The 27,995-nt window shown below is 45.6% G+C and overlaps 1 protein-coding gene across 1 annotated transcript; it reads right to left on the reverse strand.

The window, feature by feature from the left end:
- Positions 1–24,630: 24,630 nt before the first annotated feature.
- LOC124671298 (disease resistance protein RGA2-like) lies at positions 24,631–27,730 on the reverse strand (the record flags this gene model as incomplete). Its single annotated transcript, XM_047207688.1, has 4 exons — positions 24,631–24,698; positions 24,815–24,929; positions 25,290–25,414; positions 25,586–27,730. A coding segment is annotated over one exon (945 nt), but the record flags the coding sequence as incomplete, so codon positions are not given.
- Between the last annotated feature and the right edge of the window lie 265 nt (positions 27,731–27,995).

Here is a 27,995-nt window from a genome sequence, read left to right on the forward strand (position 1 = left end):
GGAAGCTTCGTGGAAAAATAAGATCCTGGGCATTGATTTCGTCCAATTCCGAGAATATTTCCTTACTAGGATTTCTGAAACCAAAAACAGCAGAAAACAGCAACTGGCTCTTCGGCATCTCGTTAATAGGTTAGTGCCGGAAAATGCATAAATATGACATAAAGTATGTATAAAACATGTGAGTATCATCATAAAAGTAGCATGGAACATAAGAAATTATCGATACGTTGGAGACGTATCATACGTCTACCGCTAGCGTGCCCGCGACGACCCGCCACGCATCCCACTGTACTTCCCGCAGGCGGAGTGCATGGCGCCGGAGGCGCCGCCTCTACACAACACATCGGCAAGGACGACTGCGTTTGGGATCTCGCGCACCGGATCATCAGGTCTTCGGCTCCAGCCCGTCGGACGACGTGGTCGGCCCAACGCCGCCGCCTCAAGGAGGAGGACGCCGCGGGCTTGCCACCACTTCTGCCGGTGAAGAAGCAATGGTGGGAGAAGGAGAGCAGGCGGCCCTCCGTGGCAGCTATGACCCGGAAGAGTTCCCCGGCCAAAACTTCATCGTCGGCCTCTCCATCGAGGAGGACTACCGGCAGATGATGATGGACCCATGACAGGCTGCGTTGTGGTCCACTAGGGACCACGACGCCAACTTCGTCGACCTCGCCGGACCTTCCGAGCCGCCGGCACCAAAGGAGGAGGACGACGACGACTGATCCTTCGGGACATCCAGTGAGGACGGCGACGACGAGAACAACCTCGACTTCAACGCAGGCTGCCGCTAGTTTTTTTAGTTTTTAGTTTAAATTCAAGTAACTTTTGTACAAACGTATTCAATATTCGTATGAATATCGTTTGGAAAATGTCATTTTAAGTTTGAATTTCTATTGGGGTTGTTGTATGGGGCGCCGGTGTAGGAACAGTATCCCCAAATAGAGGATGCTCTGCTAGCGCCCCCCATACGACAGTGCCGACGCCTCTACCGACACCTATTTGGCGGACTGTCGGTGGAGATGCTCTTACAGCACCTCCAACCGTCTCCCCGACGAGGTCCCAAGGAGCTATTTTTTCACCCGGACGGCGAAAAATGGCCCAGTTGCGCCCTCGGATCCTTGTTTTCCCCCCCGGATTTGGGCTTTCATCTATCCGGCGAGCCCATGTCAACCCCGACCCCCTGGGGCGCGCCCGGGGAGTCCGGAGGAAACAAAAGCACGGGAATCATCGAGGAAAGTTCCCGCGCGTCTGGTGGCCCCGACTTGTCGGCGAGAAAGGCCAATCGTCATCCTCATCGCATCGTCTTCCGTGTGTCGTAAAAGCCTGCCGCCGATCATTCATCGCCACGACGCGTAGCTTCCACGCTGACGTGGGCATTACCCTTCGGGTAACCGACATTGCCCTATCCTGTGTTGACTAATCGGAGGCCCATGAAGACACCTGGAGGCAATATGGGCCACCTGGACGGCGCACCGGAGGAATCCTTGACGAACAAGACAAGGAAGCAGCCGAACAAGGAAAGATTAGATCCAAAACTATTGTAAACCTAGTCGTACTCGGTTAGACTTCTTGAGACCTGGCCTCCTATATAAAGGCCAGGAGAGGGGCTGCCGAGGGACAGAATCGATCATAGCAACCGTAGCCACCAGAAAATCTAGAGCTAGGTCGCCGTAGCACTTAGCCTCTCGACGAGATCTCAGCCGAACTATTCGGCACCCCATTGTAACCCATTATCATCATAATCAAGAACAGACAGGCAGGACGTAAGGGTTTTACCTCATCGAGGGCCCCAACCTGGGTAAATCGCTCTCCCCGCTTGTCTGTGAACCGATGTCTCGTGTCAGCTTGCAGGATTCCGCTAACCCTAAGCCCCAAACGGAGGGCATTGCCGAGGAGTACCCTCGACAATTGGCGCCGTCTGTGGGAACCCTGTCGGCACAAGATCGGACATCGGCGGAGCCCGTCATGTCATCAGCAGCTTCATCAACACCATCATCGTCTCATCTGGGAAGCCCGATTAATTTCGGCTCCTATGCATTCACCCCGCACAGCGATTCGTCTCGTTCGACCTTCTCCGATCTGCAAGGCAACATGGAGATGACCTTCAGGAGCGTCCACTACAACTTCAGTTCGGAAGGAATCCTTCGGCTGCTGGAATCACCCATCTCCAGACCACCGAGCCCAAGCGCGTCGTCATCACTCGACCTTTCGGCTGGCCTGACAAGCCCGTCGAGTTCGCCTGCGCCTTCGACTCCCCGTTCGGCATCCTCCATGTCGGTCGGATCCGACGATCCCGCGTCCTCGGAGCTTGATACGTCCAAAACGTATCTACTTTCCCGAACACTTTTGCTATTGTTTTGCCTCTAATTTGTGTATTTTGGATGCAACTAACACGGACTAACGCTGTTTTCAGCAGAACTGCTCTGGTGTCTCGTTTTTGTGCAGAAATCCAACTTTCGGGAAAAACCTCGGAATTTATGCAGAAGGCCCTATTTTCCAAGAATATTGACGGAGCCAGAAGGACAATTAAGGTGGAGGCCCGAGGGCCCCACACCATAGGGCGGCGCGGCCCAGGGGGGCCCGCACGGCCATGTGGTGTGGCCCCCTCGGCCGGCCTCCGACGCCCTCCTTCGGACTATTTATCGGCCTCGACCTAAAAACGCACGGAGAGAAGTCGAAGTCGCCAGAAACCCTCCAGAACGCCGCCACATTGCGAAACTCCGTCGCGGGAGCCAGAAGTCTCCGTTCTGGCACTCCGCCGGGACGGGGAATCGGAGGAGATCATCGCCGCCATCACCGCCAACGCCTCTACATCAACCAGCCATGTTTCCCCCATCCATGTGTGAGTAATTCCCCGCTGTAGGCCGAAGGGGATGGTAGGGATTGGATGAGATTGATCATGTAATAGCATAAGATTGTTAGGGCATAGTGCCTAGTGTCCGTAATTGGTACTTTGATGATATTGTTGCAACTTGTTATGCTTAATGCTTGTCACTAGGGCCCGAGTGCCATGATCTCAGATCTGAACATGTTATTGTTTCATCATGATATTCATTGTTTATGGTCTTACTCGCAAGTTGTATACACATGTCGCCGTCCGGAACCAATGGCCCCGAAGTGACGTAAATCGGGACAACCGGAGGGAATGGTAGCGATGTGAGGATCACATGTGTTCACGGAGTGTTAATGCTTTGCTCCGGTACTCTATTAAAAGGAGTACCTTAATATCCAGTAGTTTCCCTTGAGGCCCGGCTGCCACCGGCTGGTAGGACACAAAAGATGTTGTGCAAGTTTCTCATTGCGAGCACGCACGACTATATATGGAACACATGCCTATTGATTGCTTTGTACTTGGACACCGTTTTATTATTATCTCGCAAATGCCCTGCTATGATTGTTATATGAGTTTCTCTCATCCATGCAACGCCCGTTCATCCGTCCCCGTGCCTACGATATTTTAAATCCCGCTCGTTTACTAAAATCACTACCGCTGTCTTTGTTACTCTGCTGCTCGTTATTTCACTACTCGCTATCGCTATAAAACTGTTACTATCGATAAACTCTTGCGAGCAAGTCTGTTTCCAGGTGCAGCTGAATTGACAACTCCACTGTTAAGGCTTCCAAGTGTTCTTTGTTTCCCCTTGTGTCGAATCAATAAATTGGGTTTTACTTCCCTCGAAGACTGATGCGATCCCCTATACTTGTGGGTCATCAAGACTATTTTCTGGCGCCGTTGCCGGGGAGCATAGCTTTATTTGGAAGTTCACTTGGATTGATATTGTTCGCTGCAAATTCTCCATCATGGGTAAACCTCGCGATACTAAGGTCGCCATATTACCGTCCACTACAAGAAAAGGTACAATTCTGAATACCTCCGCTACACTTGATTCACCATCTGTGATTGATAAACTTATTTCACCGCCACATGCTTCACATGCGGGTACTTCTGCTGAATCTGAAAACTCTCATAATATTGATAATATTTCTGTTGTGCTTGATGATAGTGGTTCATTGGGATCCTTTCTAGATGCTACGATTGCTAGGTCTAGACAAATTGAAAATACTCGAAACTCCTAATGCTACTACACCCGTTAATTCACCCGAACTTGATTATTTTAGTGATGATCCCGATGAAGATTATGTAGAGCTTAATGATGATTTTATTGAAAAATGCAATGCTACTACCGATGCAAGAAAAATTAAAAAGTTGCTTGCGTAACATGCCGTTAGATATAAACTCGTCTCCCGATCCTAAGTTTGCCACATCTCCTATAAACATTAAGGATAAAGATTATGATTTTTCTCTTGATCTATCTCATATAGCTATTGTTGAGAAAACACCCTTTTGTGGTACTGAAAAAGAAAGTGTCGTTGAACACATGATTGAGTTATCTACTCTGAGTAGCTTGTTTTCTGATGATGTCAAGATGCGTACTTACTTTGTTGCTAAAATCTTTCCATTCTCATTAAAGGATGATGCTAAAACTTGGTATAATAGTTTGCCACCTAATTCTATTAAAAGTCCAAAAGAATTGCTCGATGTTTTCTTCCGTAAATACTTTCCTGCTAGTGCTCAACATATTGCTTTGCAGAGAATTTATAATTTTGACCAGGAAGATGGAGAGAAATTGCCTGAGGCTTGGGCGAGATTTTGCTCTCTTATTAGAGCTCGGCCTGATCATGATTTGGAAAAGCATGATTTACTTGATATATTTTATAGTGGACTAACCATTGAGTCTAGAGCATACCTGGATAGTTGTGCTGGTTGTGTTTTCAGGAAAAGAACTCCAGACGACGCTGAAGAATTATTGGCTAAAATAGGCCGGAATCATGATGATTGGACTACGCCTGAACCAACTCCAACACCAATATTGAAGAAGAGGGGTTTAATTAAATTGAATGATGAAGATATGAGGGAAGCCAAGAAGTCTCTCAAGGAGAAAGGTATTAAATCGAAGATGTGAAGAATCTTCCTCCCATAGAAGATATATGTGAGATAATTCCCCCTTCATCCATGATTGAGGTAAACTCCCTTCAACGCTTTACTAGGGAAGATATTCCGTATTCGAAACCTCCTGCACAATGCTTAGATGAGTTTGATAATTATATTGTTAAGCAAGAAAGTTTTAATATGAGAGTAGAGAATCATTTAATGGAAAATTCTCGAGCTATTAGTGAATTGCATGATATTGTAGAGAGAACCTCCAATGATGTTAAGATGCTTGTTAAACATTTTCATATGGTTCAAACTCAAATTGATCAACTCACTAAAGTGCAAAATGACTTGTTAGGAAATAATTCTAAAGAGAAACATGCTTATGAAGTAACAACTAGAGGTGGTGTTTCTACCCAGGATCCTCTATATCCTGAAGGGCATCCCAAAAGAATTGAACAAGATTCTCAACGCATTGAACCTAGTGCTCCTTCTAAGAAGAAAAAGAAGAAGAAACATAAAAATGTTGTAGAATCCTCTGAACCTGCTAATGATCCTAATAGTATTTCTATTTCCGATGCTGAAACTGAAAGTGGTAATGAACATGATAAAGATAATGATAAGAATGATGCTTCTGATAAAGAAGAGGTAGAAGATGAACCTGAAAAGCATGCTAAAAATAAAAAGTACACTAAAGAAGATTTTATTGCTGAGAAACATGGTAATGAAAGAGAACCTTGGGTGCAAAAGCAAATGCCTTTTCCTGCTAAGAAACTAAAATCAAAGGAATAAGAACACTATAATAAATTTTGTGATTGGATGAAACCTTTATTCTTGCAAATCCCTTTGACTGATGCTATTAAATTTCCTCCTTATTCAAAGTATATGAAAGATATTGTTACTAACAAAAGGAAAATCCCCAATGAGGAAATTTCCACTATGCTTGCTAATTACTCTTTCAATGGCAAAGTTCCAAAGAAGTTGGGCGACCCGGTATACCTACTATTCCTTGTTCTATTAAGAATAATTATGTTAAAACTCGCTCTATGTGACTTGGGAGCCGGTGTTAGTGTTATGCCTTTTTCTCTTTATAAGAGACTTTACTTAGATAAGTTGATACCTACTGATATATCTTTGCAAATGGCTGATAAATCTACCGCTATTCCCGTTGGTATATCCGAGGATGTTCCTGTTCAAGTTACTACTAATCGCTTGATATTAACTCGATTTTGTTGTGTTGGAAATGCCTGAAGATGATAATATGTCTATTATTCTTGGGAGACCTTTTCTTAACACCGCACGGGCTGTTATTGATTGCAATAGAGGGAAGGTTACTTTTAATGTTGATGATAAGGAGCATACCGTTTATTTTCCCAAGAGGATTGAGAAAGCGTGTGGAGTTAATACTATTTCTAATGTGAGAACTATCAAAGTGGGAACTATTGATTGTCCTATATATGAGCCTAAAGAAGAATATCAAACTCTCGTGATTGGATCCATATCAATACAATTCAAGGTAACATGATTGATTTGAGGTTTATTTCTTCTTATGCTATGTAAAATTTATTTGGTGGCAAGACTTGATCAACCTTGTTAACGAATACTTTTTATATGCATAGAGGAGGTAAACAACATCTCTTTCTTCCTCCACTTGCTCTAGTTGTTGTAGCACTTTTAGTTTGCAAAGTTCCTTAGTTAATTGGAGATTTCAAAAAATTTCCTGCCGCAATAATAAATTTAATACCCGTAAATGTGCATTTTTCAAAGTTTTCAAAAATTCACAAAAATTATACCGTTGGTCCTATTTTTCGACGAGGCGCCCGGGAGCACCGGAGGATGACCCGTGGGGCACCACGAGGTGCCACACCACAGCCGGCGCGGCCAAGGAGGGGGCGCGCCACCCTGTGGTGTGGGCCCCTCCTTGCCCCACCACTTCATCTCTTTCTCCCAGCATCTTCTCTCTCCCGAAAAAACTCGCACCAGGTTCCTCTCACTCGCGTTTTTGCGCAAGAACTCCAGATTTCTCGATCTCTTTGCTCAGCCCAGATTTCTGTCTGAAATTTGACACATTTGCTCTTCGGTATGTGACTCCTCCGCCTATCCAAGTAGAATTTTGTTTGGTTGAGTATATCTTGAATATTTTGCTGCTGTAGGTAAAATGTTTAGTGAGCTTGCATGCTTGTTCTAAGTGGTAGAAACTAGTTTTGATGCATGATTAGTACTCTAGCAAGTTCCTATGGTAGTTTCCCTCAATTATATGTCACCAAATCAAATTTTATATTGTTTGTTGAAAATTTCAGAAAATGGAGTGGAGTAGATATGAACTTAACCAACAAGAATTGGAGGTCCAACAAGTTATGAGAGTGAACCGTGAAGAGGGAGTATACCCCTCCTACTACCCATGCGCAGATTTCATGAGAAGCGCGGGAATATTTGAAGATGTTCAAAGTCTAATTTCTCGTGCAGGGCTGAGTAATTTTGTTGAGGGAGAGCCAAGACAATATGCAAAATTAACTATATCTTTTGTGCAGGACTTTAAGTTCAATTGGTCGCGATCTAACCCCACGGTCCAGTATAAAATTTACAATAAAGCTGTCAACTTGCCATTCAGTGATTTTTGTGCAAGCAATTAGAGTACCGCAATGGGGATCATGCGAGAAGATAAGGGGATCGCCGCAAGAACTCTTAAACCTCTTCAAGATGATTTGCTATGGAAGGAGTTTCTCGAGGATAGTGGTAAAATCACTAGCATTCAGCTCCCGGCTATCCGCTACTTTGCCTATTTTATTACTAAATGCGTTCTTGCTAGAAAGATTGGCGGTAAACTATCTATCCCGGATTTAGCTTTTCTAGCTGCGGCACTGCAAGGTAGTAAGACTTATAATTTGGGGGCATTGATAGCTTATAGACTTGCTACTAACCGTGAGAAAGGTGGAATTTGTGGAGGTCTCATTGCCTCTCGTTTACTAGCTTTTCATAATATAGAACCTCATCATTTTGATATTCCATTCCCCATAGAAAAACTTGACATAGCCTCTATGATTAAACATGAATTTGTTTCTGATTCCTCCAACTTGGGTAACCTGTTTTACAAGATGACATTTTATAAGAAAGTCTGGAGAATAACTAAGAAAACCGAGAAACTAGTAAGATTGCTCGCGCACTGTTCTGTCTAACCTTGATTCCAGGGGAGATTGGTCGGTCACGTAAGGTGCACTGGATGCACACATAGAGGGAGGAGGCCATCATGCAAGAGACGACTCGGAGGTCGAGGAGCACCTCGACTCATCATCCGATGCAGCAAGTTCCTCGCATCAACATGTTGGGCATGTGGAGTCTCCACGCTTTTCTTCTGCACAGGAACTCTACTATGACTACGCCATGAGTTATCCACCGGCGAGGAACAGCGACCCTCGTTGGGGTTGAACTCCACTTAGGCCAAAAGCCTAAGCTTGGGGGGAGGTATACCGGCATCACTCATTCTTTGCATATTATGGTTGCTGGATACTTGTACATATTTGTTTTGTTCGTTTGAGTGGTTTTCTAATGAGAGGAAGATGATATTTGGGGAAGTGCTCCCTGAAAACAGATTCTGGACTGTTACTAGAAAAATTCGTGCGCACAGCCAGAACGTTATTTTGAGCTGCCAATTTTTGTGCAGGTTCCCCAGGTTGTTATCTAACTTTCATTAGTTGAACACTTTTCGATCTGAGCAACGTAAGATTTTTGTAAAAATCGATTTCTGTACTGCTGTCAGGTTTTGGCAGATTTCTGCCATCTCGCTTTTCTGTGTTTCTTTTAGTTTGCTATTTCTTGTTCTTGCTTTGTTTCTTTCCCAAAACATAAAAAGACCAAAAATATTTCTGTTGTTTCTCTTCACCATTTGCTTGCTTTGGTTTCTTGCATTTGTTTCGCTTTATTTGCTATTGCTAGTTTGCTATAAGAAAACCCAAAAAGATTTTGCTTTGTTTGTTTGTTTCCTCTTGTTCTTGTTCTCAAATTCGAAAACACCAAAAATATTTGCTGTTCTTCTTTGATTTTGTAAAGTTCTTTATGAGTTCAATGGTCTTCGGTGGCTGGAGCGTGGTTTTCATTTCATATTATCCAAGTTGCACAAGTGAAAAGGCAATAATGACGATCTACGACAATTGGATTGTGGTGAGAGGCTGGTATGAACTCTATTTGTTTTCATTTTTGTACATATACTCATCCATGTGAGCATTCTTAGTTGGTTCATGTGAGGTATATGTTATTTGAGAAAGTCTAGTAGTTCATGATCTCTCATGTTTAGCTCCAATTTATTAATATGAGTAGCATGTCATAGATGTTTGCTTGCATTGTTTTATTCATAAGTAAGTATGGCATTGTGGTATCCTCCTCTGAATAATTCATTTATATCGACTTGGCACATGCTCACACATGCATATGACTGAACAAAAAGTCAATTAAGCCTCGATGATCTATATTGCTTCAGAGTTCTGGTATCACTTTTATGCCTCCGTTAATTTATTTTGCCGCAAGTATGATTATGACAGTTACTGCTCTCTTGATTTGTCGCTCCCTAGTCTATTGCTAGCCTTCACTTGTACTGAGCGGGAACGCTGCTCGTGCTTCCAAACACATGAAAACCAAGTTATTCCAGAGTGTCCACCATAAATACCTATGCATGGCATTTCAAACCATTCCAAGTAAATTCTCATGCGCTACCTTTAAAACCTTCAAAATGCTTCTCAATTTGTGTTTATGTTTCATAGCTCATGAGGAAGTATGTGGTGTTTAGCTTTCAACCTTGTCATTTACTTCGACGGACTCTCATATGGACTAGTGGCACATCCGCTTATCCAATAATTTTGCAAAAAGAGCCGGCAATGGGATTCCCGATCCCGAATTAATTATCTTAAATAGACACTCCTCCATGGTTTGTGATTGTTGGACGGCACCCGAAGGATTCGGTTAGCCATGGCTTGTGTAAGCAAAGGTTGGGGGGAGTGTCATCATCATAATAAAACTAAAATAAAAAGGCACTCCTTCATGGTATGAGATTGTTGGCAGGCACCCGAGGATTCGGTTAGCCATGTTTTGTGTAAGAAAGGTTGGAAGGAGTGCCAAATAAATATGCAATAATTCATGGGAGCCGCTCTTGGGAGTCCGGTTGGCGAGGTAGTTGGTGTACCCATTACCATTCGTTGACAACAACAAACACCTCTCAAAAATAATTTTACTCCTGATTTCAAAAATGAAAAGCTCTAGCGCATGTTAATCCCTGCTTCCCTCTGCGAAGGGTCGATCTTTTACTTCTATGTTGTGTCTCCATTATTTCTTTGAGCACTATCTTGAGAGCACAACTGTCATTCTTAGTATAATATGCTTGTCTCAAAATATGATTGATTGTGGTATAACTTTGATGCTTTTATCTTTGACAATCACTACTTCTAGTCTTTCTATGAACTCCAGAGGTGCCCGGGCATTTATGTTTTGCCAATCAAATACAAGCAAGCGAGATACCACTTTATCATACTCTCTTATGAACATTGCAATCTTGCTTATATACATGATTCATGATGCTTATTATTAATTGTTGGTACCTCTCCATGATTGACATAGCTGTTAGATGATCTTATTTGCACGTATCTCATTATGAACTGCTTAAGTATTAGCCATAGCATGAGAATATATACATCATATGAGCAAATGTGTTCGTGAAAGTTCTTTTATCGCTCGCTTGTTAACTCGAATTGCTTGAGGACAAGCAATTAGCTAAGCTTGGGGGAGTTGATACGTCCAAAACGTATCTACTTTCCCGAACACTTTTGCTATTGTTTTGCCTCTAATTTGTGTATTTTGGATGCAACTAACACGGACTAACGCTGTTTTCGCAGAACTGCTCTGGTGTCTCGTTTTTGTGCAGAAATCCAACTTTCGGGAAAAACCTCGGAATTTATGCAGAAGGCCATATTTTCCAAGAATACTGACGGAGCCAGAAGGACAATTAAGGTGGAGGCCCGAGGCCCACACACCATAGGGCGGCGCGGCCCAGGGGGGCCCGCGCGGCCATGTGGTGTGGCCCCCTCGGCCGGCCTCCGACGCCCTCCTTCGGACTATTTATCGGCCTCGACCTAAAAACGCACGGAGAGAAGTCGAAGTCGCCGTAAACCCTCCGTAACGCCGCCACATCGCGAAACTCCGTCGCGGGAGCCGAAGTCTCCGTTCGGCACTCCGCCGGGACGGGGAATTGGAGGAGATCATCGTCGCCATCACCGCCAACGCCTCTACATCAACCAACAATGTTTCCCCCATCCATGTGTGAGTAATTCCCCCGCTGTAGGCCGAAGGGGATGGTAGGGATTGGATGAGATTGGTCATGTAATAGCATAAGATTGTTAGGGCATAGTGCCTAGTGTCCGTAATTGGTACTTTGATGATATTGTTGCAACTTGTTATGCTTAATGCTTGTCACTAGGGCCCGAGTGCCATGATCTCAGATCTGAACATGTTATTGTTTCATCATGATATTCATTGTTTATGGTCTTACTCGCAAGTTGTATACACATGTCGCTGTCCGGAACCAATGGCCCCGAAGTGACGAAATCGGGACAACCGGAGGGAATGGTAGCGATGTGAGGATCACATGTGTTCACGGAGTGTTAATGCTTTGCTCCGGTACTCTATTAAAAGGAGTACCTTAATATCCAGTAGTTTCCCTTGAGGCCCGGCTGCCACCGGCTGGTAGGACACAAAAGATGTTGTGCAAGTTTCTCATTGCGAGCACGCACGACTATATATGGAACACATGCCTATTGATTGCTTTGTACTTGGACACCGTTTTATTATTATCTGCAAATGCCCTGCTATGATTGTTACATGAGTTTCTCTCATCCATGCAACGCCCGTTCATCCGTCCCCGTGCCTACAGTATTTTAAATCCTGCTGTTTACTAAAATCACTACTGCTGTCTTTGTTACTCTGCTGCTGTTATTTCACTACTGCTACTGCTATAAAACTCGTTACTATCGATAAACTCTTGCGAGCAAGTCTCGTTTCCAGGTGCAGCTGAATTGACAACTCCACTGTTAAGGCTTCCAAGTGTTCTTTGTCTCCCCTTGTGTCGAATCAATAAATTGGGTTTTACTTCCCTCGAAGACTGTTGCGATCCCCTATACTTGTGGGTCATCAGAGCTAACCTCGTACTACTGCATGAACTGTGATACCAGACACGGGCTGGGATCGAGCGACACACCGTTCATCTGCAATGCCCATTATTCATCGGGAGAGGACAGCATCGATATCATCGCTCGAGGAGACACCCGAAGAGTGGCGCCCCACCAAGTTTATGTTGCTAACATGGGAGACGGAGACCGCACCCCATGTTCCAGCAGGCGAGCTAGCTTTGAGAACAGCGTCAGCAACAACAACAGCGACCACACCATCGCAGAGGAGGAGTGGGCAGCAGCCAAGGCAGCCGTGCTTAACAACACGCCACTTCCGGCAGGAACCACGGTTGGCACTCTCATTGCTTACCGCTCCATATTGGAGAAAAATCGGGAGCGACTATCCAAGGAACAAGCCACCCTCGAGAGACGCCTATCTCGCGGCGAGACCGATCCAGGCGAGCGACGAAGGGGCTCGCAAGGAAGCGCCTCTCAAAGTACTCATGGGGGATGCAAACATCGATCAAGAATGTCCAGGCTCTCGGAAGACGATGCTAGAGAAATAACATCAAATCTGACCAAGTCCTTCATGACCACAGACACCGCGGGCATGCCACAACCAAAGACCGTCGCGGGAGCAACCGCCAATCTCGCTGCATACCTCATCAATCAGCGCCCTGAAGGTTCCATGGCTCAAGCCCACCGAGGTGCCCTAGAAAGTCTCGCGATATTGGGAGACAATCTGGTCCCAAGAAAGGACAAGACCACGTTGCAAGCTAGTGGCTCAAAACACCATGCGAGAGATGCTCGGGATGAAATTACTCAGAGCAGGATCGACAAAGCAAGGCGGCGACGCGCCGCCAGAGAGGAACACGACAGTGATTCTTCGGATGAGAGCCAGGAGAACGACGGCGAGCTTAGGGGAGCCGATTGTTTAAGTTACAAAATTCGGGAAGCGATGCCACCCAGGAAGTTCAAACCCACCCCTACCGACGCTGTCAAATACGATGGGCAGCAGGAGTCGAGATCCTGGATAGAGGATTATCTACAGACAGCGATTCTGCAAAAAAGGAACCAGATAGCAGCAATGCAGTGCCTGCAACTTTACCTAAAGGACTCAGCGCGAGCCTGGTTAAGAGGTCTGCCGAAGGGTTCCATCAAATCATGGGACGACCTAGTAGAAGCTTTCGTCGCCAACTTCCAAGCAATGTACAAAAGGCCCATCGGGATCGAAGAGTTACGGCATTGTCAGCAAAAGCAGAATGAGTCGATGCGCGCATACATCGGGAGATTCACCAAGCTCTTGAACGCTGCAGAAGACGTATCTGTCGACAGAGCAATCGACGCCTTCAGCGATGGCATCCGACGTGAAAGCTACATAGAAGAACTCGGACGTAAGAAGCCGAAAACCATAACCAAGTTAATGGAAATCGCCAACAGCTGGGCCGATGGCGAAGACAACGTTCGAAAGCCACGACAACGCAGCGACGACGAAGATGATGACCAGCCGAAGCACGATTCGGGTGGTCGAAGGAATCGCAACAAGAGAAGGAAGAACCGCAGCTATGATGACAACAACCTGGTAGCCGCAGGGTACTCTGATCGGCAGGACGATCGGTATGACGACAGGCGAGATGATCGACATGATGGTAATCGGAACAACTTTGGGAACCGTGACAACTATAAACCACGACAACAGAGAACTCCCGAACTACCCTACGCTGAGCAGATCAATGCTCCCTGCTACCTGCATTCATATACCGATTCCAAGGATGGTAAAATAAAGTCCAGCCACCTACTCAGGGACTGTCGGCAGTTCATTGATATGCATAAACTCATCCAGCAGGCAGGCCAGCAGCAGTTACCACCACCACCACCACCCCCATCGCAACACCAGGTCCAGCAAGCTCAACCTCATCAACCCAACGAGGCATTTGCACCACCACGTGGGCAGATGAGTATGATCCACAGGATAGGCGTTTCAAGGAGAGAAATGAAGAAGCTCACTCGAGAAATCAACCTGGCAGAAAGCATCATGGCGAACATCCCTGAGTATGTTGAGTGGTCGTCTTAGAACATCACGTTCAGCCGAGCGGATCACCCGATGACTATACCAAAACCAGGACACGCTGCCCTAGTGGTCGAAGCGCAGATAGGAGGATTCAAGATGAGCAAAGTCTTCATGGACGGAGGAAGTGGACTCAATCTGATATTCCTTGACACAATCAAGAGTATGGGGATCACCATGAGAATGCTAGAAGAATCAGACACCCGCTTCCATGGGATCCTCCCTACTTCACCAGCGTACTCTCTTGGCAAAGCATACCTGAACGTCGTCTTCGGCAAACCCGACAATTTCAGGAAGGAAAAGATCGAGTTCGAAGTCGTGAACTGGGAGTCACAGTATCACGCTATACTCGGGAGACCGGCTTATGCCAAGTTCATGGCTGTACCGCACTACGCATACCTCAAGCTGAAAATGCCTGGGAACAACGGGACAAACATTACAGTCTATGGAAGTTTCTCACGCTCGGACAATTGTGATCGGGACTTTCAGAGGATTGCTGCTAAGTTTGGCCTGTGCCAGGAAATTGCTGACCTTCCGCCGAAGACTTCGTCACGCAGTATTAAGGAAGAAGAACGCGTTAAAGAAGCAAAGAAGTCAGCCGACCTCGCCGTTGAAGCTCCGGCAGCACAAACTTCGGCAGCCCAAGCTTCGGCAGCAAAAGCTTCGGCAGTTGAAGATGCAGAAGATATAGGAGGCAGCAAGGCAGTGACAATCGCTGCCCAGATCCCTGGCGAAGTCGCCGACGCTTCAAAAAACACCAATACGGTGACCAAGCAAGAAGATGAGAAGAACCCCTTCAATACTTAAGCAATCTACTAGTGTTTAGTTTCATTTTCCTTTCCAAACAGGGCTTCCCTTTTTTCGCCCTTTAGTCCCGCGTTTTTATTAATAAGAACTTAAGTTTTGATTCCTTGAAAAGCTTTGCAGTTGACCGGAGCACCTAAACCGCATGTTTGTAAACCTTGGCAAACGATGGTCCAACACAGTACGCGGCAAAGGATCGTGCTCCGAGAAATGCCTCTACGAGTGCTACAGGATGCAAAATAAATAAGGACATTAACCCTTCCCTCTGCTATAGATGCCTCTACGAGCGCCGTAAATAGCAAGAGTCCGGAAGTACACATCAACACAACCCACGTTCGATATTTTACTTACGGAAATATCAAGGAACAACGGGTTCACCGGCAGTCATTACACTCGAATAATTCGGGAGTGACTGTCGAAGCATACATCGGTTGAAGGCAAAGTTGCGCATACAACGGGATTAGCAAAACCCGCAACATGAGCTGATCACTCAAAAGATTTGCCGACCAACGAAATACATACACGACTAAACGAGCAATTAAGATTTGCTCCTTCAAAATTTGCCAACGGCATCAGCATGGTAAAAATACATATACATGTATCTACCAAATAATAAACGATCCTAACACTTGGATCAAGTAGTCAAAACATTTATACAAACAACCTTAACTCCTGACATCACCCTTGCGGAGTGTCTTTTTCTTCAGGTGCCTTCGAATCCTTCTCCAGCTTGTCGACAATCATATTGGCAGGTAGCAAAACCTTCGGATACAGCGTCTCCAAGTCACCAGTTGCATTGGCAGTAGATAGTAAACTCGCTGAAGGATAACGCGCAAGTACAAGAGCAAGCGTAAACCTGGCCCCTGCAAAGACTTGAGCTCGCACCAAGTCCCGAATCTTCTTGGTATTCCCAAACTCCGACATCAGAGTTAAAAGCGTGGGGGGAACTCTGTTCAAAGGAAACATTGTCCTCCAAACCACCCTCAGGGCTTTGTAGCATTTGTCGAAGAAATGGTGGACCTGTTGGACCCGATCTTGAAAATGTGCAACATCCGAAGCTTTCGACTGCTCCCGCCAAAAAATCTCTTCGGCTGACGACAACTGGGTTAATGCGTGTACGCGCTCATGGACCCGCTTGTTCTCTTCAACACGATTCAAAGATATGACTGGCAAGGTAATTGACGGAAGATCAGGCAAATATGGTTTTGGCGGAAGAACAATGAATGCAAGGGTCAGAGAACTTACAGTTCAAACTTTCGGTGGCTTTATGAAGTTCAGTAAGGGCGTAACGCTCCACATCAGCCGCAATCTCGCCCTTCTTCTTGATGATGGCAGCCAAGGCGTAGGTGCTGCGCAGATCCTTCTCTAACTTTGTGATCCGATCCTTCATACGTTGGACCCGATCATCTTCAGAAAGAGCACCCGAAGTATCTTCGACAGATGCGGGCATGGGGAACACCTGCAAGAAACAACGCCAACAAGCATGACAGACTGATTCACACCAGCATCGGAAGATACTCCCATCGGGAGAATGCAAGTGATAATATTATAACAAAGAGTGTGCTAGCAACATTGCTAGCACAAAAGTTTATTACAACCAAAGGTTATCCAAGCAAGACAATGTTTCACATCCAATCGAAAGAAAAGTCTGCTACAAAAATCAGAGGGCTTGGGTCTGAGTTGATAAACTAGGGCCTGTCGATGCCTTCCTTGATGAAACCAACTCGAGGAGCTGGCGTGCACATCTAACAGCTGACGCCTTAAAAGTGCTCAAATCAACAAACCGCCCATCCTCCTCCTTCGGCAGTTCCTTGGACATTTCTTCAATATCGGCCTTAAAGCCGTGACCCATCATAAGCTGGAAGGCAAAGACGGCACCATAGGTACGCGAAGTACGTTTGAATACCTCGATAACCTCCTTGGTGTCAACCGCGAAGGCGTCGATCAACTCCCCCAGAGTTTTATCTTGACTGATTTTGGGGAAGATCATCGAGTGTATCCGCGCCATGGCACCCTTTCCCTTCTTAAGAAGCTCCCGCATGAGCTGATGGGAGGCAAGAGTCATCGACAGGCCGTTGGCCAGAGAGTTGTTTGGAATTTTGTCCAAGGCGTCGACAGGAATGTTGGCGGCTTCTGCAGGAGAAAAATGAGAAAGATCATTGGTCAAAGGCCGAACCCACAAGTGTGATAATCGACAGAGGAGCACAAAGGAGATTACCAAGTAAAGCCAAGGAAGACTGACGAAGGAGTTCATCCTTCTCAGCCGCCCAAGCTTCGGCAGCCAGCCTGGTCGCCTCTTCCTCCTTCAACTTTTCCTTTAGCTTGCCTAGCTCCTCCTTCAGGGAGTCAACTTCTTGGCGGGCCTCGGCAGCTATCTTGACCGCACCATCCAACTTTGAGGAAGAAGATTTGATCTCCTTCTGCAGCCGAACCTTCTCTGCCTCCAGAGAAGTGAATTGGGAAGCGAAGGCCTCGAAAGAGGAGATAACTCCTCGCAGGTCCTAAGAAAAAAAAGAGAAGATTAAGCAAGGTACACACCAGAAAAACTCGTGTTGCAATCAAAAGGGACTTACAGAAGGAGGAGTCTTGGTGGCGGCAGTTGAGGGAGCATCTTTCCCTTTGGAAAGGGAGGAGGTTGTTGATACTTGGGCAGCGGGAGCTGCTTTAGGAACTGACGCTTCAGAAGCAGCGACCTCCGGCAGAACAGCTCCGGATTTGGCCTTCTTAGCCGGCGGCTCGACAAAACCTTCATCACTGTAATTGACAAAAAGTTATGAAAGGAATGCAAGGAGTAAACGGACACTATGCGACTTCACGAAAAAAGATGCTTACATGTCAAAGAGGTCGTCTTCATCGGCAAAGCCGCCAGTCGATCTCTTCGCAGGTGAAGCCCGGGCCTCCTCCACAGCTGCATCAATAAAGGCATCATGATCAACGTCATCATCACGCACTGATCCCTCTGTGTTGCAAGCATCATCGGCTGAGGAAGGAAGGTTGACATGGGCAGCTTTCGAATCTATCGGGTCATCATATTCATGTTCTGGGTCTACATATTCGGTAGTACGGAAGTCAACGGGGACTGAGGAGCCTCTTCCTTCAGAATTGTCATTTGGTGAATCTTGCAAGTTGCCAGAAATTACGGGAACCTGCCGAAGAAAGGTGCAAGTAAGAACACTGGGAAATATGTCGACTAAGCAAAAGCAGCATAATAAGAGTACGAGGAAGAGAATTACCTCTGAAAGTGGATGATTGACGTCGAGAGGAGTATAGGAGGATATCAATGGGATCGAGTCCTCTTGACTGAAGAGAGTAAGACGACGGACTTCATCGAGCAGCTCCTTTTCCGACAGTTCAACGACATTGATCCTGGTTTCATCTTTTGGACCCGTATACAACCACATTGGTCGAACTCTCGCCATGACTGGCTGGACCCGACGCTTCAGGAACACCGCTGCTACCTCTGTACCAATCATAGTTTGTCCATCGGCTTCTTTGATCCGGAGGAATTTAGTGAATAATTCATCGGCAGCTACCCTTTCGTCAGGAGAAAGAATGTTCTTCTAGGAATCCTTCGGCTTAGCCTCAAGAACATCGGCAAAGCAAGGGAGCTGGGACTCGGTTGTCACAGAGTCTTTGACATAAAACCATTTCAGTCTCCATCCTTGCACATATTCTCTCATCGGGAAACTGAAATAGTTAACCTCCGAGCGAGCCACGAACCCCACGCCTCCAATGACGAAGGACCCATTGCTACTGCTGTACCTCTTAACATAGAAGATTTTCTTCCACAATCCAAAATGAGGTTCAATGCCCAAAAATGCCTCACAAAGAGTGATAAACACAGCAACGTGAAGGATCGAGTTGGGAGTAAGTTGCCACAGTTGGATTTCATAAGTCCGTAGGAGACGAAGAAGAAACTCATGGACAGGAAGCGAAAGACCCCGATGTAGGAATGATAAGAACACCACGGTAAAACCAGCAGGGGGATTGGGCCGAGAAATCGCACCTGGAAGTATCACGTTCCCCTCGTCAGGGGAGACTAATCCAAGGCTTCGAGCTCTCTTCTCATCACGTTTCGTGATGGAGGATGCCAGCCAATCTCCTGGCTTGGCTATTGAGCCTAGTGGCGCCGGCGGCGCCGGAGCTGAGGGAGGAGCATATGAAGAGCTCTTCTTTGGAAGAGTAGAGGAAGATTTGACGGCGGCGCCACCGGTCGTAGAGCTGCCGGCGGCAGTAGCGCTCTTCTTCTTCACCATGGTCTAGATCTGGGGAAGATTGGAGAAATGGTGGTGGCGACGCAGCAGTTGCAGAAGAAAAGAAGAAAGACAAAGGTAGATGTGGAAGAAGATTAGGGATTTCTTGCCCTTTGGAGATCTTAAGAGGAGAAGAGTTGCGTGGGCACGTGTCGTTGATGCCAGTCTATCAAGCGGACCTTTTCCCAATTGATGGCTGCGGAAGAAGAAGAAGAAGAAGAGGAAGAGGAAGAAGAAGAAGAAGAGGAAGAAGAAGAAGAGGAGGAAGAAGAGGAGAAAGAAGAGGAAGAGGAGGAAGAAGAGGAGGAAGAAGAGGAGGAAGAGGGTGAGGAAGAAGAGGAAGAAGAAGAAGAGGAAGAGGAGGAAGAAGAGGAAGAGGAAGAAGAGGAAGAGGAGGAAAAAGAAGAGGAAGAATTCGACATGTATATGTACAAACTCGCCTATATATGTTAACTATCTCTAATTTTAGGCTAAGTTTCAACGATTTTCGGCATATTCTGTTTGAATTTCGAGTTTCGCCTGCATTCCCATGTGCTCACTAGGAAACTGGGCCGCCTCAGACCGAAATTTACATCCATCCGGCGCTAAATAGCGCCAGATCCAACGGCTGGAAGTGTTCTTACAGTTGTGCTGGCTTCGCCTTTCGTCCGCGCGTCGTGGATCAAGCGGGGTATAAGAACACCTCCACCCGTTGGCGCTCCCCACGGCCAAATCCGGCGATAAAACGCGCCGGATTGGACGAAGCTTTGGCGTGGGGAGCGCCGAACTTCTAGCCGTCTTCCTAGGTAGACGCCCGGAGATCAGCATTTTTGTCTTAGTTTCACAAATAAATTCACAGTTCGGCGAATTTGACAAAATTTTCCAAATATTTTCGGAAATTCAATTCGGCTCCCGGGTGCGGATGGGTGCGGATGCTCCCTCTTCCAGAAAAACATATTTCGAAATGTCAAAAAATTTGGATAAAAATTCTACATGTACATCTTCATAATGTACGTGCATTCGCTAAGTTTCACGAAAAACCAATATTTTTTGTGGTCTATGTAAAATGGAGAAACTTTATCTTGTGAAAAACATTATTTTTAGCACTGAATTTTGTCTTTTTTACACACGTCACATGATAAGTCGATTTTTTATGAAAAGACCTTGTGAGCGCGTAGCACGTGAAGATGTACGTACACATTTTTTGTTTCAATTTTTTTGAAATTTAAAATGTACATAAGATGCTTTTTAAAATATAGGGAGCATATGCACCCATGTTCCAAAACACCACTCTCTCCCAATATTTGGCTTATTTTACAAATAAATGTTACAGTTCAACAAAGCAAGCAAATAATTTGACAAGTTTTGAAACAAATCAACAAGTTAGGGCATCTCCAACGGGGCGACGCAAACGATAATTCGTCCGTTTGCGGCCGTGTTGTTGAAAAATGCGTCTGTACCTAGTCCAATGATCCCATGCATAGTGTCCGACCTGTTCATCCATACGCAAACGTGGCCCAAAAATGCTCCGCGAATGCATCTGGGGGACTCTACGCGGTCAGCGCGAGCGTTCGCACGGTTCTCGCGTGGGCCCGCTTAGCAGCGACATTGATGCTTCGTCTTCAGCGTGGCATAACTGATGGGAGGCGCATAGCAGCTTTCCGCGCCGCGCTAATGACGTGTCTCGCCTTCCGTGCGCTTGCACTGATGGGCGGCGTTGCAGCCGCTTCAATGGCAGGGCATTGAAGGCGGGGTGGCGTCCGAGCCTTTTTAAGGGCCGTTGGCGGCGCCCATTTTCTCGACCACGTCATTGCCAGATCCCGACATATCTACCGGCTGATGCCATGGGGAAGGGTTGGCCTTACTGCAAGATGAAGAACGACCACGAGGCAAACGACTCGCGGTCCGGCAATAAGCCGCGGGTAGGGCGGTACGTCTGCATCAGTTTTGCATGCCGCCTCTGGGAGGAGAACCGGCCGGTGCCATGGCCGGATGCGAGCCTGCCGGGAGGAGGCTGGTACCTCAACGCCAGGCGCGTGTCGGTCCCTCCCATGCCAGGCGAGGGGCGAGAGCGCCGCGACGACGTGCGCCGCCGCCCAACCATCTTGCCGGCCGACATGCGAGAAGATCCGACGTACGCGCTCAACCCCTACAACTAGATCTCGTTCGGGACGCGGGGGTTCGACCCGCACCGCCGAACGAGATACCTCGGCGACGTCGAATAATTCAACCGCGAGCTCGCTGTGGACGAGGAGGTCGATGACGACGAGGGTGAGTACGAGTACGCCGACGGCGACGTGGATGAGGACACCGAGGACAACGGCGCTGACAATGCCAAGGCCGAGTCGGACGGCCATGTCCAAGGCGAAGACAACAACCACGGCGATTGCGGCCCGGCAATAGCGAGGAGGAGGCCATTGCCATCGCAATGGGCAATAGCGAGCTCGATGTGGGACGACCTCGCCATCCAGCTTCGCGAGTCATCGCTGGCGCAGGGGATGCCGACAACTCCTCCGGCCACACCGACATGTATCCACACGCGCGCCGTCTCCTGGTTCTTCTACGGCCTGAGATCCATGGCCACCTTCACCACAACCTACTGCAGTCACCGCAGGCTCCCCTTCCTCCTCCACCGCCGGTGTACGAGCTCCCATGGCGGATGCCGGGATTCATCGACCTCGTCAGCGAGAAGTAGTCCGTACCTAGGTTTTAGTATGCCTTGTTGGTCCTTTTATTTTACTAAGGTTTTTTATGTATTTTTATAATTATGTAAAATATTGGCTTTTTAATGGAAAAAAATTTATGGGTCAGGCCGCTGGACACCCCTAGACAAAACAGACGCATGGCTGATTTCGACCATTCGGCCCGACACAAACGGACGAAGGTGTTTTTAAACAAATCTAATTACTTACAGAGGGGAGTATTTTTTTTTAGCACGGAAAAAAGTGCAAATGCAGTCTCCCAGCCTCTCAACACTATCATTGGTAGCAGCGCGAGAAACTGCCGAGTAGTTTAATACTCCATACATGGCTTGTTTTGAGTAGGACACGCTCAGCCCGTGCTTGGGAAAAAAAAAAGCTACTGAGGCATGATATGATCGACTTTAATTTGTGCTTACCATTTAGCACAAGAAACTGAGTAGTTATACACGGTTTGGTTTGAGTAGGCCAAGTTCAGCACGACCGCTTGCTTAATGGCACTGGAGATCTCAAACAAGTCCGTTCATCAACAGTCAACCATCTAGTGGGAATCCTGAATCACCTCACCAAAAGCGGTCTCTGTCTCTGTTGTCTTATCTCTGATGCATGGTGTCTGAAAAGCAAGATGATGTAGGAGGAACAATTTTCATCGATGTTACTTCAGAGAAGCCTAGATACAAATCTCTCTTGCATGCATTAACTTGAAGCAGACTGTCTACGCCGCAATACTGGGATAGTCAACCTTTTCAAGTGGATATCAAAAGGCAACCAACAAAGTCTGAATTTTGCAGCAAACAAATAAAGGATCTTTATTTATGCTTTAGCAAGTAATCACTCTGCATCCAAGGGCAGGTCAAGATATGAGTATGTTGTAAAGATTTTCTTACTGATGTCTACATTGAGAAGACTAAATGATAATAATTGCGATGTCTTAGTACCATTCATGCAAAAATTAGTACAGAGAAGGGGGGGGAGTGGGACCAACCCATTCTCTCTTCATTATACATTCTTAGTAAGAAAAGTGGCTACAAAGAAAAATACAAGGTACAATCCATGTCAAACTGCTTTCATGCCGATTCATCTCTGGAGAGGGAAAGTTCTGAAACTACAATAGGTGACAGGGTCTCCCGATTCAAATTGTCTATACGCTTTGTAAACCTGAAAGCTTAGCATAGGTAGATTGCAAACAAGTGTCCTGTGTGCAAACACTTACTGACACCACATAGACTTTGGTCGAGAGACTTGCCACAAACTCATCAAAGTAGCATCTAGCAATTGAGCACAAGCATAAATACCAACTTTATTCATTGCCAGGAGGTTGTAAGAATGTTCTTTATTTTATGAGAGTGAGCAGCATCAACAGTATAGCTCCAAAGTTTTTTAACACTATGTCACTAGGTTGCTCAACTTCAATGCCATGAACAAAGGAAAACAGGAGCAGCCAACAATGTTATTCCCTTGTAAACCTTCCAAGAGAAGGTATCTAGTGAAATTACCTTGTCATGATCCAGAATTACTCTCATCACATGATAATTCTCACAGGCCAATGGCCAAGGTGCTTCCTATCTACTTCATATTTGTGGAAAGCTTATCTGGAGCTTGGTAGGGTAATTGAAAGAATGAGCAAATCTGAAATCTAGATTGTAAAGCTAAATAAGAGTTCCCCTCCAATACAAAGAAGTTTTAAAATGCCAGTCATTGGAAGAATACTGTCCAGAGTATATGGGAGAGAATGAACTCATGCCAGAGAATTGACTGAGAGGCCTATGCAATGAAAGGTGTTCTCAGGACGCTGGAGATATTTTTGTTAACATTATTGCGTAGGTAGTAGTTCAATTAGCTATTCTGCACATGAATATGGAAGCGATGTTGACAATTTCCTCCTGCTTGAGGATGATCATTCTGATCTTCCGTATGCTAGCCCTTTTCTTTGTGGTTTCCTTTTTCTGTTCTTTTTTTTGTGTGAGAGGCGTGAATGCTGACGAATATGGGTTATCCTGATAATGAAATTTGCAAGGTTGATGACGATGACAACAAATCACCTTCGAGTCTTCTCGAACTTTGATGAGTGTGCATAATAAACTACCATGGAATAGCGAGAGATTCGCTATATATAGGTAGGCATGGTGTGAACACATGGAAGAAATGGTTTAATTTATTGGAATTGGATATGTACACTAGCAGATATATGATATCCTGATCAAGGTATGCAATGTCAAGTGTAGAAGAGGTTAGAAATAAATAAGTTATGCAAAGGGAATGACTGGCTTCAAAAAACTTCTGACTAGAGGAACATCAAACTTAACAATACGCACTAAATAGTCAGATAGCAATATTCAAGGCTCATGAAATCTATTCTGATTTTGGATTTGGTGGGACTGGAAAAATTCCGAATCAACCAGAGAATAAAATCAACATACCATACTTGACTTGGTGGTTTTATGAATAAAAATTAGCAAGCTCCAGCCCTTTTTCTCGGTCAATGTTCATCAATAACTTAGCAACTAGTATTATTTACCTTTGCAGCTATATGTATCGACCGGACACTCTCTTATTTAATTTATTGTGGCAATGAATATAGAGATTATAAGCATGCTCAAAAAGCTAGACTACCAACTTATCAAGATAGTAGCAAGTTCTCTAACCTAGCTCTTGTGAGGCAACAAGATTTGGACAATCGCACATTGAATACAATCTATCATAGAGAAAGCAATCAATAACGTCAGTGGCGTTTACTAACCTTCCCACGAAAGCACAACTAGTAGCCATGTTCCTATTGCATTCTTGATTTCCAAAGTTGTACCACATGCCATATATCTATGAAGAACCAGGAAAGCATAGTTAGAATAAAAGTTTGGAACGTCAAACAATGAAACCAACTCGAACAGTGCAATGATCTATGAAGAGCATGCAATGACCTTACATACACGTACCACATTGTCAATTTATTCTCGGGAAGAGATGACGCTGAAGGCTATGATGTTGGAACAGTGTGCGAATGCAGAGTATTCCACAAAGATAGGAGATTTTACAACTCTATGGCCAAGCCTGCACAATATCAAAACACACATTGTTCAGAATTTCGCAATAACAACATAAACCAACTTGGAAAAGAATTATTTGCGTGTGAACAAGGAAAAAAAGAGTTTAATGGTGGGAGTTACGGATGAGTTCAAAGTAAAACATGGACATGTTTATTCAAACTGAACTCCGATACACATCAGTCCATAACAACACATGAACTTGTTTCAACAAAAAAATCTCAATAATTAAATAATGACACATACAGGGAAAAGTGCACCAGGTAATTAAAACAATAACATGCAGATAAAAAGAAACTTAATAAAAAAAATTGTGGACTGTATGGGAACTAGGGCAGTACTTAATTAATTGTATACATGTACTAACCAGTTTTATGTGCAGGATGGAAGATAAAAACTGAGACTGTCACGCTTGCAGCCGGCACCCGGAAACCCCGATTCCATAGAGAGCATTCTAGGAGGCTACAGGAATATACAAATCCAAGGAGAAACCTGCACGGTAGATCAAAACAAGCGAGTTATTTAGATGAAAAACAGTGAGTACAATGCACAAAGCAAACCAAAAAAGAATGATTTTGACGCTTACAAAGTTAGGAAATGAAAAAAGGAGGGGAAGGAACTGGGGATGACTACAGAGAGGGAAAGTGTTCGCTTGTTACATACCTTGGATTGGTTAGGTTTTCACAGTCGGAATGGTTCCTATTAGCTTGAGGCACTCCCTTTTTAGCTCCTCGTTGTTGCGGTCATGGACATCTAATTCTAGCATTGAATTTGGAAGGCCATCCTTGGGCAGTGACTTGATGGCTTGACAGTAGGAGATCTTCAATATTTCCAGAGAACTAGGGAGGCTGTTGGGCAGCGCCTTGAGGGAACCACAGTCGTTGATCCTTAATACCTTGAGGTTGAGAAGCTTGTGTAGCCCTGCAGGGAGGCGCTGCAGCTTTTTCCATCCCAAAACATGAGCTCCTGGAGAGAGGTTAGGAGTTGAAGGGCCTCCTATTGCTCCTTTGTCAAGTGCTCCACCTCGTCATCGAATCTGAGATGCAGTCTGGTGAGGGTGGAAGAGAGGAGGCTGCAGATCGGCGCGGCAAGCACTCCTGTGTCGCTTCCCGTGGTCAGATCCAAGAGCTTGGAGGAACAGGAAAACACCTCGGTGTCATGCGGCTGTGAGGGGTCGGGACCGGCGAAGAAATTGGAGGTAGTATAGAGGGTCAATCTTGTGAGGCAGCCATGGGCGACGAGAGGCCACAAGCCAACGGCTCTTGACTCCCCAAGTATTCCCATTCTTAATTCGGTGAGAGAGGTGAGGTTTGAGATGGTGTGCAGCGTCTCCATGTGCTTAACGCCCCCATCTAGGGAGAGGCTTTGTAGGAAAGTAGGGAAAGGGGGAAAAGAGGAGGGCGAAATGGAGGAGAAGAACTCAGCGCAACCTGATATATGCAACTGGCGGAGGGAGAGACGTTGTAGCCCACCTCCTTCTATGTGGTCGTCGTTCGGTGGATTGCAGAAACAAGAAGCAATTAGCAAGTGTTGTATCTTGGGAGGCAAGAGCAGCAGCCCTTGTGATGCTGCCGCTGTTATTATTTCTTCTTTATCTCCTCTTGTCTGCTGCTGCTTTTCCGAAGCAGTTTCTGCATTCTCTGCCACACCCAACCCAGTTATATTCTAACATCTACTCATAATCAACTTTGAGATCTCCGGAAAGAACGAGAGTAGCAGCGTCAATTCTTCCCCACTAGCATCACAACTAGTGATATGGAAGTCTTCACATGGAAACCTGTACATGCCATGATCCATACCTTGAAACCCCGGCAAGATGCTACTAGGACAACGCATCATGATCCTTTTCAGACAAGTTAGCACTCACATGTGATCCAACGGCGGGAGAGGGCATCTATCCATACACAAATATTCTACATCAGTTAGACTCGAGAAATTCAACCCATTCCACAACACATCACCGAGACCATCTTTTCCCTTAACATCCACCAGTCCTCGCAATTTTGTTTCATAAATGAGCTGCTCAAAGCCTGATCCCGCTCTTTCTATCTTAGCAGAGCACTGAGCATCAATCCTCCAAGGGATAGGAGGCAAGAACGCTAGTTTTGGGCAGTTTTCAATAACAAGCTCCCATAGTTTAGGAAACCAAGCCATTTTCTCCTCTTGTTGTGCTTGACAACAAGTAGGATGTGAAAACGGTAACTCCGTCAGTTCAGAACAAGCTCTCACGATGAGCACTTCCAAGTGGGAGAAAAAAGGACAAGCGCTATTCCCAACCCATTTTGTTAAACAAGATATAACACTTAGTTGCAGCCTTTTCAAATTAGGAAACCTTGAGATACTACAACTCTGATACTCTTCACCACGCTCATTAACCATCCGCATCTCCCCTAGAGGCGGAAGATTCTTCCGACATACGCCATGCAGACAAAGATGTTCCAAATATTTAAGTGAGAGATCATCACATAGCCAGGATGGACAACTAGTGCCCCCATGCCAGTATATCCGTAGCTCTTTAAGATTGCCATGTGGTACAAGACTTTCAAGGATACTTTCTTCTTGTACAGAATCCTTATTAGGACGTCTATCATTCCATTCTAGCGTGAGTTCTTTTAGGTGGTTCTTGTGTACTAGTTTTAACTCATTTGCTTCGTCTTTTGTTGGCACCTTTTCAAGATTACGAAGTTCTAGTGATCCTCCAAGCTCTTTCAGTTGCCCGAGTTGACTTAGTTCAAAACCGTCACTCTCCTTTCCCACCCTAAATTCTTTATTTCCTGGATGAATTTTAGCTTTCCGACCCTGGAAATGTCAGAATGAAGCACGCTGTATCGCACAAGAAAGTGACGCATTTTTACAAGGTTGCTCATATGTCGAGTTGAAATAACACAATTATTGATGTTGCCTAGATCAATAACCTCTAAATGATACAATCTGTATAACACACTTGGTAAGTACACGGTGTGGAGAAACGTTGTTACCTGGATCCTTAGGTAGCGAAGATGGACAAGTTTTGCGAAGTTGGGGAATATATCATCCACATTGTATGAGTATGACGCTCCGGACAAGAAAATGA

This window comes from Lolium rigidum, chromosome 7 (assembly GCF_022539505.1).
Source record: "Lolium rigidum isolate FL_2022 chromosome 7, APGP_CSIRO_Lrig_0.1, whole genome shotgun sequence".
In the NCBI taxonomy this organism is placed as follows: Eukaryota; Viridiplantae; Streptophyta; class Magnoliopsida; order Poales; family Poaceae; genus Lolium; species Lolium rigidum.